This window comes from Aegilops tauschii, chromosome 3 (assembly GCF_002575655.3).
Source record: "Aegilops tauschii subsp. strangulata cultivar AL8/78 chromosome 3, Aet v6.0, whole genome shotgun sequence".
NCBI lineage: Eukaryota > Viridiplantae > Streptophyta > Magnoliopsida > Poales > Poaceae > Aegilops > Aegilops tauschii.
The window spans coordinates 474,000,446-474,018,779 of NC_053037.3; the positions used below are offsets into that span (position 1 = coordinate 474,000,446).

The following is an 18,334-nucleotide window of genomic DNA, read 5'->3' on the forward strand; positions in this document are numbered from 1 at the left end:
CCGACGGAACTCCGGCGGGCGATCAACTCCTCCATGAGCTGCCCGACGTCGTCGTACGACGACCCGCCCTTCTCCGCCGCGCCCCTCGCCATCACGCCGAGCTCCTTCGCCTTCTTCCGCATGGCGGCGCCGTCGCCCTCCTCCCCCATCACTCTCCGGATGGATTCCGGGACGCGGATTTTTAGAACAGCTGCGCCGGGGCCGCGCTATCCCAGCCGTGGGTTCTGTGCACTGTACCTCGAGATGGCCGAGGAGTAAACTTGTTTGGTTGGAGCTATTACAGTGGCGGCTGTCTATTACGGACGATGTGGTCCCATGGGTACTGCCGCAAGGCCCAGCCCAGCCTAGCTTTGTCTTCCACCATACCTGCACTGCATGCCTGTGAACACATCCGACGCACTCTACCCCCTCAAAAAAAAAATCCGACGCACTCTATCCTCGTTCGTTGACCTATAGCTCCATGGATGGGCTGCGCGGCGGCGACTCGATGGCGCCGGCGTTTGGCTGCGGAATCAATCCGGCGGCCGCGGATAGGTACGCTCTGATTCATCTACTGCATCACTGTTCGCGTTGCTCGTTCTGGGGTGGGATCTAATCCGGCAGATGGACGGAGTGGTGCGGACTGAGGCGGATTTACTGGCGCAATTAACATTCCTGATTGCTGCACACCTCCCAAAAGCGATTACAAACCCCAAGTACGATTTATGTGTCTTGCCTTTCCTGCATAAGTCAGTTGTGTGTCGAATTTCATGACTAAGCTCGCACACCCTCAAAATTCGGACTGAGATCCAGTGCCTTTATCAAGTGAAGTCACGCTGCAACTTTACCCTGCTAATCTCCATCCAATCCACATCCTACGGTTCAGATCACACAAGGGGAAAGGCTCTCAACACTTAGCAGTTTTCAGGATAGCAGCAAACATCAATAAGCTGCAAACAACAATGCAGTGGTACTTGAACTCAGTTTTATTTGAACAGATTGAAACCCAAAAAATAAAGAACTGCAGATACTCATGAGCAGACTATAAAACAAAATTTGGTTTGGTTATACAGTAGTGCATTATGCAATCAAAGTGAAATAAATCAATTGCAGTTGACACTAAATCCAGTAGAACTTGATATTAAAATGCTGCAGCGCATAATGTCCGAATGCTACAGCAATAAGTGTCAATGTTGAGTAATCATCTACACAAAAGCTTGCTGAAAACTGCTAAGTGTTGAGAGCCTTTCCCCTTATATGATCTGGACCGTAGGATGTGGATTGGATGGAGATTAGATAGGTAAAGTTGCAGCGTGACTTCACTTGATAAAGGCACTGGATCTCAGTCCCAAAAACGTCGCTATTTTTTGTACAGTGTGCAGACGGTATTGACCTTGTATCCGGCTACAGCGAGGGACTTGGATTCGTGTGACTGCGGCCATTCTTATAATCCAAGTGTGTCTGCTCCAGATTCTGAAAACTCTATAGTGGTGCCTGTATGGAAGACCCCGTTTCTGCTCCTGATTCTGCACTCTATCCGGAGGTGTAATTGAAGGCCCCGTTCCAGTCCTCCTGCCTGCGCAAATCACAGCCCGGATCAATCACCGCCAAATCAAAGTCGTCGGGCTCGTACAGCAGAAGAGAGCAAGTCCTGCGTGCCGTGCGTGCGGAAACAGAAACAGAGGATGCATGCGGGCGGAGTGTATGCACTACTACTCACGTGTCGGAGACGTATAAGCTGAAGCGGTCGGAGATGGTCCTGGCGACGTCGTTGGTGAGCCCCGTGAGCTGCGCCTGCACGCCCCTCACCTCCGGAGGCACCGGCGGGTCCGACCGCTGCTGCCGCCCGCTGGCACCACCGGCGAACATCACTAGCGCGAGCAGAAGAGAGAGCACTGGCAGGCCAGGCCGGAGCACAGCCGCGCAGTGTAAGCACGATGCGGGAGAAGCAGCAGTGGAGAGGGACTGGGCAGGCAGGGAGAGCGGACAGAGGAGAGGGGATGTGCCCACAGATAAGGACAAATACTACTACCTCACAATCCTGCGAGAGGCCCGTGACCCAGCTGAAACAGTACCCTCGGGTAGGACCGTAGGAGGTAGGCCGATCACGGGCGCGTCTCACTGGTAACACCTGCGAGGTAACCGTGCCGTGAGATTCTTACGAAAACAGCCGGCACAAATCCATACGTACATGGACGTTCGAGATAAGCGGGCCGGGGTGCAGGTGTTCTATTTTATATTTTCGATGGATTCCGCGATCGCCTCGCCAGGAGTTAATTGCATAGAAGTATCACAATTCGGGCATCACATGCAGATTGGTACCACGATTGCTAATTTTTGCATGTCAGTACCACGATTGCTTAAGTTTTTTCAAATAAGGCTAAAACGCGTATTTATACGTATTGACGCTCGATCCGACAGCTCGGGCCCACCCGTCAGGTGCCACGCTGGCCAATCGGCGCGTGCCCGCGCGCTGACTAGGACGAGCCGGTGCGCTGCTGCTCTCCAACCCGGTCCGGTCGCACCAGCTCGCCCCCGCCGCACCTCCTCTCCTCACTCGCTCGAACCCTAGTCTATGGCGTCGGCGACTCCGGCAGGCGGCGGCGAGGGCGTCCACGGCGGCGGTGAGATGCCGTTCTGGCCTCCTAGCGGAACGGCTGGCGTCGACGGCGATGGCGGCGACGACTCCAGCTCTGCGTACTCGACCGACGACGAGGAGGAGTCGATGTTACTCAGCATGGAGCAGCGGTTGCGGTTGGCGCAACAGTGGGTGGCGAACCCTAGCAGCAGCCATGAGTTGACGCATGGACTTGGCGGCGTGCTGTAAGTACCCTTGTCCTCCTCCTGCTCTGGTTTATCCAGTTGGGGATTTTTAGGGTTTGTTCATCTTCTTGTTTATCCAGTTGGGGATTAGGGTTTGTCCAATTGTAGTGACTAGTATAGGACAATTACAGTAACTAGTAACTCAGTGTATTGCACTCTCAAATTAGTTCAATTACAGTAACAATTTGGGATTATGACCTTGTCTTTTTCCTTAATTTTGCTATTGTGCTGAAATAGTAAAGTACATTGTTCTGTACTGTAAATATTAGACTTACAGGTTACTTTAGTAGCATTGTTCTGTGCTGAAATAGCATCTGTAATAGTAGAGTTAATAGTAAATATTAGACTTACAGGTTACTCTAAATTGTTCTGTACTGTACAATTGCTCTCCAAATTAAGAGTAATTATAATGAATACATGAAATTTAATTTGTTTTGTAGTTTGGATGAAGACATTTGGCAAGTAAGGATCCATTTTGATACAAGAGAACCATTGGAGATGAAGCTGTGTGGTTCAGATATTACTTATCTGAATTTAGTTGCAGTGATGGAAACCCAAGGATTTAATGCATATGATTGTTTGTTTCACATTGAAAATCCATCTTTAGGAGAGAAAGGGCTGGATTTGGTAGACAGTCATGCAGAATTACAGAAGATAAAGAGGAAGATCCAGGACAAATTGGTGCTTGATTTGCTAGTCAGGGCTTGTCCACCCCCTGTTACTGATTTTGAGTTGCAGAAATGTCAAATGCCAGAGTTGTCCACTGTGGTGTACCAAGAGCTTGTTGTTTTCGATCTGAGTGAGCCTCCTATCTTGAGACTTGTGGACGCGGGAAGTGGGACCTTAGTGGCATACCTTGCAACCATGCCATCTCTGCAATAAACAAGGCTAAAAGGAAACCAGAGGATTATGTCAGCAAATTCTTCAAGAAAGATTTTTATGCTGCAGTTTATGAACCAATGATCTTTCCTGTGCCTGGTGAGCATGATTGGACAAGGACCCCTGGTCCAGACATAGAACCACCTGCATTCAAAATCAAGAGAGGAAGAAAGAAAGAAAAGAGGATCAAGGGCAAATTTGAAGTACCAAAGCCAAAAGAAACTTCAAGAATGGGGACCATAACATGTGGCAATTGTGGTCTCCAAGGGCATAGGTACACAAACTGTCTTAAACAGTTGAAGCCTGAGCTAGCTTTGAGGAAGAATAAGCATGTGGTAATAATTTTTCACCTTGAAATATACAAATATTTCCTTTATTTCTTGTACATTTCTTTCTAGCATTATTAACTGTTTTCCTTTTCTTTGTAAGGCTACTCCAAGTAACTCACAGCCAAGAGCTGCTGGTCCTTCTACTACAACAACAGCAAGACAGCTAAGAGCTGCTGCCAGAGGAGCTGCCACAGGAAGAGGAGCTGCCAGAGGAAGAGGAGCTGCCAGAGGAAGAGGAGCTGCCAGAGGAAGAGGAGCTGCTACTTCTACTACACCACCACCATCTGGAAGAGGAAGAGGAAGAGGAGCTGCTACTTCTACTACACCACCACCATCTGGAAGAGGAGCTGCCAGAGGTGCTCCAAGGCCATTCAGTGCCCCCAGGCAATATGCTGCCATTCCTACTGATGGTACACACACTGGATGGATGTCCTACTTCAATGCTAGTAGAGGAAGAGGAGCCAAGTAATTTGAAATGATGTGGTGTTATTTTGGTTGAACTTGATGCTCATGTTGATGTGTTGTTGCCACTTGAGGTGGTTATCTGAATGTGGAACTTGAGGTGGTTATTGTAATGCTGAACTTCAGGTGGAGTACCAGTATTTGCAAAGCAGTAACACATTTTCAGTTACTTGTTTCAAATCAGTACCAATACTGCTGCTATTTGTTGCATGTCAGTACCAATATTGGGGCATCACATAACATGCAGTACCACATTTGGGGATTCTGACATGTGGGACAGGTACCTCTCCTACTATTAAAGTGACAGCACAAGATCTCAAATTTGGGAACGAAACTAGGGTTCGTCCACGCAGTGTCCATTTGGAGCACAGCAAAGGAGAAGAAGGAGAAATCTCAGCGTGGAGGCGCTGACTGGGGCCGGCGGTGGAGAGAGAGATGTCGTGGTCGTCCAGTGCCGGGTCCGCTCCCGGATTTCGTCGAGCTGCAGGAAGGAGGGGGGAGGAGGCGCGCTCGCCGGTGCGCTACCGCGAGCTCCCAATGGCATACGAGCCTCCAGTGATGTGCCACTGCTCACCTCCGAGGAAGGCGCCAAGATGGATCTCCTGGAGCAGGCAGAACCCTGGTAGGAGGTACTATAGCTGCGTGGATGCTATGGTGAGTGTTGTTTTTTTGCCTAATTTCCTTCCTTTTTCTTCTGTGCAATAGTATGTGAAATGATATATTTTTGGAAATTTGTTTCTGCATCTTAATAGCACGGTGACTGTGGATTTGTGCAATGGCATGATGATCCATTGCCCACATTCTGGAGTGAGCTCATTGGGGATCTACGTGATGAAGTATGGAGGCTTAAAGGTGCAACTGTTGCCAGAGAGGAAGATCAATTTCCAATGCTGACTCGAAGTGAAGATGATGGCACAAGGGAGGCCATGTTTCTGTCTCTGCAAACTCAACTCAGAGAGAAGAATGCAGAGATTGTAGGGATTAGGGCCAAATTTCACAATGTGTTGTTTCTTTTCACTATATTTGTGCTTAGGTTAGTTGCAGGCAAGATATTAAGTTAGTTAGTTGGTTTAGTTGCAGCCAATCTAAATGCAATGTCCTGTCTGGTTTAGTTGCTCTAGTTTAAGCCAAGTTGTAATGGATCAGTGAAGTTATCTTCTGATGCAATGAGATTTAGTCAGTCTTGTTCCTCTTTTATTTTGTATGACATGAGTGGTTTGCCGCAACATTGTCATAATGTATCATCATCAACATATCCTTCTACATAATCAGCATATCCATACATAATAAGAAACTGATCACATTAGTTTCTGGAGTTCAACTCATTATAGCCATACATAACCATTGTTCACAATACATAGAGGAGTTCAACTTCAAATGCATAGTTCATCCTTTTCTCACAAAAGGATGAATAGCATAACTACTACATACATACACAGCCATAGTTCACCATTAGTACAAGCATACAGTACACAACCTTAGTTCCTAGATGCTAGGTCATTACACAACCATCATTCCCAAAAGGTCAGCAATGCCACTAATCTCATTTTCATCTTCTTCACTTCTCCAAGATGGCCTGAATCCCCCTGAACTTCTCCTTCAACTTTTCATTCTGAAACTCTAACTGCCACTTCTCTTCAATATGCTTTTCATTTCCCTTAAGCAGATCAGCAACCTCAAGCTTCAACTCTAGCTTCTCTTGGGTGAGCTTCTCCTGACACTTTGTTAGCTCTGCATTCTTCAGCTCCAAATTCATACTAGCTTCAGTAAGCACTTGCTTCTCTTTCATTTTGTTCAGCTTCAAGTTCTGAATGACTGTTGCTTGAGCTCTTGTCAGGTTGAGCAGCAGCTCATACTTGAGAGTAAGTTTCTGGGTCTCTTCATCTTTCTTTGCCATCTCACTTGCCATCTGTGCCTTCATATCATCAAACAGTTCTTTTCTTACCTCCTGCTGATATGTAATGCCAGACTGCAGATGTCTGAAATCCACCACTTTATCTTCCTGGAAGTTCATCAGCTCATGCACATCTTGGACTAGCTTGTCATAGTTGGCATCCAGCTTGTTCTTTTCTTCTGTCAGATGGTGGATAGTGAAAGAACTTTCAAGATTGTCATTCACCCTAGCAGTTTTGGCATCTTCAACCATTGCCCATAGCTTCAACAATGCATTCTGCATTGTTGGGGCCACTGGTGATCAACCCATTCAACAAAGCCACAATTGCTACCTGCCTGCAAAAATAAGAACAACACCAACACAGTTCAATATGGCTCATGCTTGACCTAAATAAGCTACTCTAATGCCACTATGAACCAAAATGTTGGCAGCAAGGAGAGTACTCCAGCAAACAGAGTTCAATATGGCTCCAGCAAACAAAAAAATCATTATGCCTAGGTTAGTTATCATTTTTAAGCTACTCTAGTACCACTATTAACCAAAATTACTATGCCATTGTACTCCAGCAAAATATACTCATGCTTGACCTAAATAAGCTACTCTAATGCCACTATGAACCAAAATGTTGACAGCAAGGAGAGTACTCCAGCAAACAGAGTTCAATATGGCACTGACAAAGTAAGAAAAAAATCACTATGCCTACGATCCATACCGGCTGTGCACATGCTAAAAACCGCCTGCCTGTGTCTGTTCCTTCAAAGGCAACAAGCCTCTCAAATGCCATGCCGTGCTTCTCACATGGAGACATCACATCCAGCTCAAGCCCCTTGTAATCTGGATCTTCAATGCTGAAAGGGACCTGCAGAAGCTCACACAAAGACAATGGGCAAATCAAAACCTACCAAAATCAACCAATTCAAGAAATCCCAAATCTGTAACCCTAACCCTAAACTCACTGTACTGACCTCGTTGAGACCGTCTGTGGAGGAAGAATGCATGTACGGGAGGCTAGACTGGTCGTCGCTGCTTTCGTCCTCCAAAACCATGGCGTCGGCGGGGCGGTGCGGCGGCCGGCAGTCGGGACGCAGGCGGCGGCGACGGAGGAAACGAGTGAGGAGAGGAGGGGAGGGGAATGGTGCAGCGGGGGCGAGCTGGTGCGACCGGACCGGGTTGGAGAGCAGCAGCGCACCGGCTCGTCCTAGTCAGCGCGCGGGCACGCGCCGATTGGCCAGCGTGGCACCTGACGGGTGGGCCCGAGCTGTCGGATCGAGCGTCAATACGTATAAATACGCGTTTTAGCCTTATTTGAAAAAACTTGAAGCAATCGTGGTACTGACATGCAAAAATTAGCAATCGTGGTACCAATCTGCATGTGATGCCCGAATTGTGGTACTTCTGTGCAATTAACTCCCTTGCCGGCGATCACCCGGTGGGCCTCCACGCTCGGCGCGTAGTTCTCCGCGCCGACGCCCACGCCCACCCCGAGCACCTCCACGACCAGCTTCTCGTTGTAGAACTGGTCGATGTACCGCGGCCACGTCACCATTGGCACGCCGGCCCTCACGGCAGTTTCACCCGCAGTGCGTCACGAACACGCCGATGGCAGGGTGGTTCAGGATGAGCACCTGTGGCGCCCATCCTCGCACGATGTACCCACGGTCGGTCGTCGGGAACCCGCCTGGCTTACACGGGTCCGAGGATGCGGCGGCGCCGTCATTAGCGATGACCCACACGAAGTTCTTGCCGGAGAGGTCGAGGCCGCGGGCGAGCTCCCGCATCTGCTCCGGCGAGAAGCTGGTCATCGAGCCGAAGGAGACGTACACCACCGAGCTGGCCGGTTTCGCGTCCAGCCACCGCAGGCAGCCGGCGGCATCCGGCGAGAGCGCGCCGGCGACGGCGCCTCTTGACCCCACGTCCTCCAGGCTGCCACTGGCGAACCCAACCGGCCCGACGAGCCACACGCGGCGGCGGAGCTGCGTGGCACGGTAGTGCTCCGCGTAGCCCGGTTCCAGCTCGCGGAAGCTGTTGAAGATCTCGCCGTAGCTCGACCGGTCAGCGTCGTGGGCGAGCTGGAGCTTCGCCCACTGACGCGGCCGCTTCACGGGGTCCATCATCTGGCTCCGCTTCTGCTCGACCCGGTGCGGCAGGCCAGGCAGGGAGACGACGGCGGCGGGATCATCGGAGCACGACTCGAAAGGGTTAATCCGGAGCACGGTTTCAGTGCAGGCACGGGCGAACATGCTGGTGCCGAGGAACGCGACGCGCGGGAGGCCGTACTCCGCGGCGGCGTTGGCGGACCAGTGGAAGATGCTGTCGGAGACCATGGCGTCGATGTCGGCGTGGTGGTCGGACAAGAACCGGCGGAACGGCTCCCGCAGCAGCTCCGCCGTCTGAAAGAACCTGTCGTGGATGTCCCTGGACGTACCGAGGTCCGTCCCGCTCTGGGAGGCCAGCGGGAGACCGACGTCGGGGAAAGGCACGACGGAGATGGAGATCGGGGTGCCGGCGGCGCTGCTGCTGTTTGCGCGGTCGACGACGGAGCGGATGGTGGAGGCTTGGACGGGCGTGGTGAGGACGGTGCACCTGACGCCGCGAGCGGCGAAGAGTGCGGCAATGTCGGCCATCGGGATAAGGTGGCCAGGAAGGAGGAAAGGGAAGAAGAGGATGTGCAGCGGCGGCTCGTCGTGGTCCTTAGTTGGCGCCATGGCTGCCACCCGGGAAGGTTGCGCAGATCTTCCGTTCCTGTAGGTAGAAGCTCGTGAGTGGTAATCACAGTCGGAAATATGAACAGATGATTTGCCGTGGTTGACACCAACCCGCATCTTGTCTATTTATATAGGAGCTGCCTTGTACATCACGTACATAGGCTTGTACAACACGTACACAATAATCAGATGAATCTCTCATTGATACAAGTGATCTTAGGATCTCCTATACATGACAACTACTGATTACATCAGATCATATACCGGATATGCTAGGAGATATTCTCGGTAACATTCCCCCTCAATCTCAATCAGCCACAAGGTTGAGATTGTGTCCTAATTTCTCCAACATGATCTTAGTAGCAGGATTGGTGAAAGCATCTGCCACTTAATCATCGGAGGACACAAAACAGACATCCAATGCTCCTTGCGCCACTTTTTCTCTCACGAAGTGGAAATCCATCCCAATATCCATGCTTCGTCCTTGCATGAAATACTAGATTTGTACTCAGGTAGGTGGCGCCTAAATTATCACGCCATAAAACCGGTGGTCGTGGTAGGGATACTCCCAGTTCCCTAAGCAAAATTTGCACCCGAGTAGCTTCACCTGCACCATTTGCAAAGGCCTTCTATTCTGCCTCGGTACTAGATGAAGAAATTGCGGGCTATTTCCGAGCACTCCATGAAATTAGGTTGGGTCCAAAGAAGACCACAAACCGCCCGTGGAGGAACGCGGTTTTTTCCGTTCGCATTCCATGCACAGCGGAAATCCACACCGCTGTTTCATGCATATGGATCAGTGTCGCATGCAAGGGAAGGACGTGGTGGGTCCACTTAGACGCTGAGGCTACAGGCTAGTATGTTGCATGTCAGCTTTTCCTGCACATGTCCTGCGCCTTTTTCCCTCCCATGCTCGCTTTTAGGTGGCGGGCCAGCTCCTTAATTTAAATCGTTATGCATAACTGATGTTGCTTATTACTGTGGGGGTGAATAGAATAATACTGTAGTATAAATATTATCATATGCATAACGATTTTTATCTGGGATGCATAACTAACCACTAATCACAAGTATAAATTTCTTAAGGACTCTATGAAGGATGTGTTTGAACTTTTGCATGAAAATCAGAAGAACTTTTTGAAAAAACCAGTAAAAACCTAAAGTTCTTTGAGTTTTGAAGGTAAAGTTCAAAAGAAGAGTTAATAAAGTTCTCTGGCTATTTTTCAACAATTATGAGATATGCCAAAGTTTTTCAAAAGTTCTTCTGTTTTTCATGGCAAAGTTCAGAGACCAATTTAATAAAGTTGGTTCTCTTTGAAATTATTTAAAGAACATTCTTCCAAACCAATTTAAACAACAAGATATTTAATTTTTGTGGCATTTAAATTTTATTTGTGTGCTGGTCTACAGCCACCATCAAAAATAATAAGGGGAATTACTCACGTAATTGGACTGGAGATTAATGCTGGGGATGCAAGAATCTAGCACCTATCCGCACCTACTACCTGACATGCATGCGAAAAAAAGGAGGACACGGTTGCAGGTGCCAATGTCAGCTTTCTCACATGCATCTTTCGATCTTGAGCAGCTTTGGGCGGTGGAGACTGGCGCTGTGGATGGAACGCGAATGTAAATGGCTTTATCTCCCGTGGAGCATCTGTCATCGGCACAACCAGCCTAGTCAGCATCTGTGAAGACACCAAGAAGTGTGGAGCTTGACCGACGAATGTGAAGTCCAGTCACCACAGTACCCTTGATATACCTTACTATGCGCTTGACAGCCTCCCAATGCACATCCGTTGGTTTGGACAGATATTGACAAACCTTGTTTACAGCAAATGAAATATCAGGACGAGTTAGCGTGAGATACTGCAACCCTCCAACCATACTCCGATAGCTGAAGGCATCATCAGTGAGTGGAGTACCAAGATCTGCTGTCAACTTGTCTGTGACTGACATGGGAGTAGAAACCTCCTTGCAATTCTCCATATGTGTACGATGAAGAAGGTCATAAGCATACTTGCGCTGAGAGAGCACCATTCCCCCAGAATTGTAGGTGGCTTCAATTCCAAGGAAGTAAGCAAGACGACTAAGGTCTTTGATGAAAAAAGACCCGAAGAGTGTGCGAAGCAACCGGTCTACTACTTGGGGACAAGAGCCAGCAATGACAATATTGTTGGGGATCGTTGCAGAAATTAAAAAAATTCTACGCATCACCAAGATCAATCTATGGAGTTTACTAGCAACGAGAGGGGAGTGCATCTTCATACCTTTGAAGATCGCGATGCGGAAGCGTTGCAAGAACGCGGTTGGAGGAGTCGTACACGTAGCGATTCAGATCGCGGCAGAATCCGATCCAAGCACCGAACAACGGTGCCTCCGTGTTCAACACACGTGCAGCCCGGTGACGTCTCCCGCGCCTTGATCTAGCAAGGAGGAGGGAGAGGTTGACGAAGAAGGCTCCAACAGCAGCACGACGGCGTGGTGGTGGTGGAGTGGCAATTCTCCGGTAGGTCTTCGCCAAGCTCACGCGGAGGAGGAGAGGTGTTGGGGAGGGGAGGGGCTGCGCCTTGGATGTGGTGCTGCAGCCCTCCCTCCACCCCTCTATTTATAGGGAGAAGGGGGAAGGGGGCCGGCCCCTCTAGATGAGATCTAGAGGGGGGCGGCGGCCAAGGGGGAGGGGGCTTGCCCCCCCCCCCCCAAGCAAGGGGGGGCGCCCCCCTTTAGGGTTTCCCCCAACCCTAGGCGCATGGGCCCTAAGAAGGATGGCGCCCAGCCCACTTAGGGGCTGGTTCCCTTCCACCTACAGCCCATAAGGCCCTCCGGGGCAGGTGGACCCTCCCGGTGGACCCCCGGAATCCCTCCGGTGGTCCCGGTACAATACCGGTATACTCCCGAATATTTCCGGTGACCGTATGATGACTTCCCATATATAAATCTTCACCTCCGGACCAATCCGGAACTCCTCGTGACGTCCGGGATCTCATTCGGGACTCCGAACAACATTCGGTAATCACATACAAACCTTCCTTATAACCCTAGTGTCATCGAACCTTAAGTGTGTAGACCCTACGGGTTCGGGAATCATGCAGACATGACCGAGACACCTCTCTAGCCAATAACCAATAGTGGGATCTGGATACCCATGTTGGCTCCCACACGTTCCACGATGATCTCATCGGATGAACCACGATGTCGAGGATTCAAGCAATCCCGTATACAATTCCCTTTGTCAATCGGTACGTTACTTGCCCGAGATTCGATCGTCGGTATCCCAATACCTCGTTCAATCTCGTTACCGGCAAGTCACTTTACTCATTCCGTAATGCATGATCCCGTGACCACCTACTTGGTCACATCGAGCTCATTATGATGATGCATTACCGAGTGGGCCCAGAGATACCTCTCCGTCATACGGAGTGACAAATCCCAGTCTCGATCCGTGCCAACCCAATAGACACTTTCAGAGATACCTGTAGTGCACCTTTATAGTCACTCAGTTACGTTGTGACGTTTGGTACACCCAAAGCATTCCTACGGCATACGGGAGTTGCACGATCTCATGGTCTAAGGAAATGATACTTGACATTAGAAAAGCTTTAGCAAACGAACTACACGATCTAGTGCTATGCTTAGCATTGGGTCTTGTCCATCACATCATTCTCCTAATGATGTGATCCCGTTATCAATGGCATCCAATGTCCATGGTCAGGAAACCGTAACCATCTATTGATCAACGAGCTAGTCAACTAGAGGCTCACTAGGGACATGTTGTGGCCTATGTATTCACACATGTATTACGATTTCCGGATAACACAAATATAGCATGAACAATAGACAATTATCATGAACAAGGAAATATAATAATAACCATTTTATTATTGCCTCTAGGGTATATTTCCAACAGTCTCCCACTTGCACTAGAGTCAATAATCTAGTTACATTGTGATGAATCGAACACCCATAGAGTTCTGGTGTTGATCATGTTTTGCTCATGGAAGAGGTTTAGTCAACGGATCTGCGACATTCAGGTCCGTATGCACTTTACAAATATCTATGTCTCCATCTTGAACATTTTCACGAATGGAGTTGAAGCGACGCTTGATATGCCTGGTCTTGTTGTGAAACCTGGGCTCCTTGGCCAGGGCAATAGCTCCAGTGTTGTCACAGAAGAGAGTTATTGGGCCCGACGCATTGGGAATAACTCCTAAGTCGGTAATGAACTCCTTCATCCAGATTGCTTCATGCGCTGCCTCCGAGGCTGCCATGTACTCCGCTTCACATGTAGATCCCGCCACGACGCTTTGCTTGCAACTGCACCAGCTGACTGCCCCACCATTCAAAATATACACGTATCCGGTTTGTGACTTAGAGTCATCCAGATCTGTGTCAAAGCTAGCGTCGACGTAACCCTTTACGACGAGCTCTTCGTCACCTCCATAAACGAGAAACATATCCTTAGTCCTTTTCAGGTACTTCAGGATATTCTTAACCGTTGTCCAGTGTTCCATGCCGGGATTACTTTGGTACCTTCCTACCAAACTTACGGCAAGGTTTACATCAGGTCTGGTACACAGCATGGCATACATAATAGACCCTATGGCCGAGGCATAGGGGATGACACTCATCTTTTCTCTATCTTCTGCCGTGGTCGGGCATTGAGCCGTGCTCAATCTCACACCTTGCAATATAGGCAAGAACCCCTTCTTGGACTGATCCATATTGAACTTCTTCAATATCTTGTCAAGGTACGTGCTTTGTGAAAGACCAATGAGGCGTCTCGATCTATCTCTATAGATCTTGATGCCTAATATATAAGTAGCTTCTCCAAGGTCCTTCATTGAAAAACACTTATTCAAGTAGGTCTTTATGCTTTCCAAGAATTCTATATCATTTCCCATCAATAGTATGTCATCCACATATAATATGAGAAACACTACAGAGCTCCCACTCACTTTCTTGTAAACACAGGCTTCTCCATAAGTCTGCGTAAACCCAAACGCTTTGATCATCTCATCAAAGCGAATGTTCCAACTCCGAGATGCTTGCACCAGCACATAGATTGAGCATTGGAGCTTGCACACCTTGTCAGCATTCTTAGGATCGACAAAACCTTCTGGTTGCATCATATACAATTCTTCCTTAAGGAAACCCTTAAGGAATGCCGTTTTGACGTCCATTTGCCATATCTCATAATCATAGAACGCGGCAATTGCTAACATGATTCGGACGGACTTCGGCTTCGCTACGGGTGAGAAAGTCTCATCGTAGTCAACCCCTTGAACTTGTCGATAACCCTTAGTGACAAGCCGAGCCTTATAGATGGTCACATTACCATCCGCGTCTGTCTTCTTCTTAAAGATCCATTTATTTTCTATGGCTCGCCGATCATCGGGCAAGTCAGTCAAAGTCCATACTTCGTTTTCATACATGGATCCTATCTCGGATTTCATGCTTCAAGCCATTTGTCGGAATCTGGGCGCGCCATCGCTTCTTCATAGTTCGAAGGTTCACCGTTGTCTAACACATGATTTCCAGGATAGGGTTGCCGTACCACTCTGGTGCGGAACGTGTCCTTGTGGACCTACGAAGTTCAGTAGTAACTTGATCCGAAGTTCCTCGATCATCATCATTAACTTCCTCTCTAGTCGGTACAGGCACCACAGAAACATTTTCTTGAGATGCGCTACTTTCCGGTTCAAGAGGCAGCACTTCATCAAGTTCCACTTTCCTCCCACTTACTTCTTTCGAGAGAAACTCTTTCTCTAGAAAGGATCCATTCTTGGCAACAAAGATCTTGCCTTCGGATCTGAGGTAGAAGGTATACCCAATAGTTTCCTTAGGGTATCCTATGAAGACGCATTTTTCCGGCTTGGGTTCGAGCATTTCAGGTTGAAGTTTCTTGACATAAGCATCGCATCCCCAAACTTTCAGAAATGACAGCTTAGGTTTCTTCCCAAACCATAATTCATATGGTGTCGTCTTAACGGATTTCGACGGAGCCCTATTTAAAGTGAATGTGGCAGTCTCTAAAGCATATCCCCAAGATGATATCGGTAGGTCGGTAAGAGACATCATAGACCGCACCATGTCCAACAGAGTGCGATTACGACGTTCGGACACACCATTACGCTGACGTGTCCCAGGCGGCGTGAGTTGTGAAACAATTCCACATTTCCTTAAGTGCGTGCCAAATTCATGACTCAAATATTCTCCCCCACGATCTGATCGTAAGAACTTTATTTTCCTGTCACGTTGATTCTCAACCTCACTCTGAAATTCCTTGAACTTTTCAAAGGTCTCAGACTTGTGTTTCGTTAAGTAGACATACCCATATCTACTTAAGTCATCAGTGAGGGTGAGAACATAACGATAACCACCGCGAGCCTCAACGCTCATTGGACCGCACACATCAGTATGTATGATTTCCAATAAGTTGGTTGCTCGCTCCATTGTTCCGGAGAACGGAGTCTTGGTCATTTTGCCCATGAGGCATGGTTCGCACGTGTCAAATGATTCATAATCAAGAGACTCCAAAAGTCCATCTGCATGGAGTTTCTTCATGTGTTTGACAGCAATGTGACCAAGGCGGCAGTGCCACAAGTATGTGGGACTATCATTATCAACCTTACATCTTTTGGCATTCACACTATGAATATGTGTAACATCACGTTCGAGATTCAATAAGAATAAACCATTGACCAGCGGGGCATGACCATAAAACATATCTCTCATATAAATAGAACAACCATTATTCTCATATTTAAATGAGTAGCCATCTCGCATTAAACGAGATCCAGATACAATGTTCATGCTCAAAGCTGGCACTAAATAACAATTATTGAGGTTTAAAACTAATCCCGTAGGTAAATGTAGAGGTAGCATGCCGACGGCGGTCACATCGACCTTGGAACCATTCCCGACGTGCATCGTCACCTCGTCCTTCGCCAGTCTCCGCTTATTCCGCAACTCCTGTTTTGAGTTACAAATATGAGCAACCGCACCGGTATCAAATACCCAGGAGCTACTATGAGCGCTGGTAAGGTACACATCAATAACATGTATATCACATATACCTTTGGTATTGCCGGCCTTCTTATCCGCTAAGTACTTGGGGCAGTTCCGCTTCCAGTGACCGTTTCCCTTACAATAAAAGCACTCAGTCTCAGGCTTGGGTCCATGCTTTGGCTTCTTCCCGGCAACTGGCTTACCGGGCGCGGCAACCCCCTTGTCGTCCTTCTTGAAGTTCTTCTTACCCTTGCCTTTCTTGAAACTAGTAGTTTTATTGACCATCAACACTTGATGTTCCTTTTTGATCTCCACCTCCGCTGATTTCAGCATTGAATATACCTCAGGAATGGTCTTTTCCATCCCCTGCATATTGAAGTTCATCACAAAGCTCTTGTAGCTAGGTGGGAGCGACTGAAGGATTCTGTCAACGACCGCGTCATCCGGGAGATTAACTCCCAGCTGAGATAAGCGATTGTGTAACCCAGACATTTTGAGTATGTGCTCGCTGACAGAACTATTCCCCTCCATCTTACAGCTGTAGAACTTGTCGGAGACTTCATATCTCTCGACCCGGGCATGAGCTTGGAAAACCATTTTCAGCTCTTGGAACATCTCATATGCTCCGTGCTGCTCAAAACGCTTTTGGAGCCCCGGTTCTAAGCTGTAAAGCATGCCGCACTAAACCAGGGAGTAATCATCAACACGTGCTTGCCAGGCGTTCATAACGTCTTGGTTTGCTGGGACGGGTGCTTCACCTAGCGGTGCTTCCAGGACATATGCTTTCTTGGCAGCTATGAGAATGATTCTCAAGTTCCGGACCCAGTCCGTATAGTTGCTACCATCGTCTTTCAGCTTGGTTTTCTCTAGGAACGCGTTGAAGTTGAGGTTGACATTAGCGTGGGCCATTCGATCTACAAGACATATTGTAAAGGTTTTAGACTAAGTTCATGATAATTAAGTTCATCTAATGAAATTATTAATGAACTCCCACTCAGACAGACATCCCTCTAGTCATCTAAGTGATACATGATCCGAGTCAACTAGGCCGTGTCCGATCATCACGTGAGATGGACTAGTCATCATCGGTGAACATCTTCATGTTGATCGTATCTGCTATACGACTCATGCTCGACCTTTCGGTCTCTTGTGTTCCGAGGCCATGTCTGTACATGCTAGGCTCGTCAAGTCAACCTAAGTGTATTGCGTGTGTAAATCTGGCTTACACCATTGTATGCGAACGTTAGAACCTATCACACCCGATCATCACGTGGTGCTTCGGAACAACGAACCTTCACAACGGTGCTCAGTTAGGGGGAACACTTTCTTGAAATTTTAGCAAGGGATCATCTTATTTATGCTACCGTCGTTCTAAGCAAATAAGATGTAAAACATGATAAACATCACATGCAATCAAATAATGACATGATATGGCCAATATCATTTTGCTCCTTTTGATCTTCATCTTCGGGGCGCCATCATCATCATCGCCACCGGCATGACACCATGATCTCCATCATCGTGTCTTCATGAAGTTGTCTCGCCAACTATTACTTCTACTACTATGGCTAACGGTTAGCAGTAAAGTAAAGTAATTACATGGCGTTCCAGTTGACACGCAGGTCATAAATAAATTAAGACAACTCCTATGGCTCCTGCCGGTTGTCATACTCATCGACATGCAAGTCGTGATTCCTATTACAAGAACATGATCAATCTCATACATCACATATATCATTCATCACATCCTTCTGGCCATATCACATCACATGACACTTGCTGTAAAAACAAGTTAGACGTCCTCTAATTGTTGTTGCAAATTTTTACGTGGCTGCTATAGGTTCCTAGCAAGAACGTTTCTTACCTACGCCAAAACCACAACGTGATATGCCAATTTCTATTTACCCTTCATAAGGACCCTTTTCATCGAATCCGATCCGACTAAAGTGGGAGAGACAGACACCCGCTATCCACCTTATGCAACTAGTGCATGTCAGTCGATGGAACCTGTCTCACGTAAGCGTACGTGTAAGGTCGGTCCGGGCCGCTTCATCCCACGATGCCGCCGAATCAAGATAAGACTAGTAACGGCAAGTAAATTGACAAAATCGACGCCCACAACAACTTGTGTTCTACTCGTGCATAGAAACTACGCATAGACCTAGCTCATGATGCCACTATTGGGGATCGTTGCAGAAATTAAAAAAATTCTACGCATCACCAAGATCAATCTATGGAGTTTACTAGCAACGAGA

At 48.1% G+C, this 18,334-nt stretch overlaps 1 protein-coding gene and 2 long non-coding RNA genes across 3 annotated transcripts; 1 reads left to right on the forward strand and 2 right to left on the reverse strand.

The window, feature by feature from the left end:
- Positions 1-1,092: 1,092 nt before the first annotated feature.
- On the reverse strand, positions 1,093-2,233 carry LOC109773833 (uncharacterized). Its single transcript, XR_006672414.2, has 2 exons — positions 1,700-2,233; positions 1,093-1,555 (listed from the first exon to the last, which is right to left on the reverse strand). It is a non-coding gene; the product is annotated as an uncharacterized lncRNA (long non-coding RNA).
- Positions 2,234-2,370: 137 nt separating this feature from the next.
- Positions 2,371-4,662, forward strand: LOC141042468 (uncharacterized). The gene is made up of 2 exons (XR_012205380.1): positions 2,371-4,016; positions 4,111-4,662. It is a non-coding gene; the product is annotated as an uncharacterized lncRNA (long non-coding RNA).
- A 1,117-nt stretch (positions 4,663-5,779) lies between these two features.
- LOC123493350 (scopoletin glucosyltransferase-like) lies at positions 5,780-9,587 on the reverse strand. Its single transcript, XM_045235028.2, has 2 exons — positions 7,332-9,587; positions 5,780-7,225 (listed from the first exon to the last, which is right to left on the reverse strand). Exon 1 carries the CDS (start codon positions 9,186-9,188, stop codon positions 7,938-7,940), a length of 1,251 nt encoding a protein of 416 aa, XP_045090963.1. The 5' UTR covers positions 9,189-9,587; the 3' UTR covers positions 5,780-7,225; positions 7,332-7,937.
- Between the last annotated feature and the right edge of the window lie 8,747 nt (positions 9,588-18,334).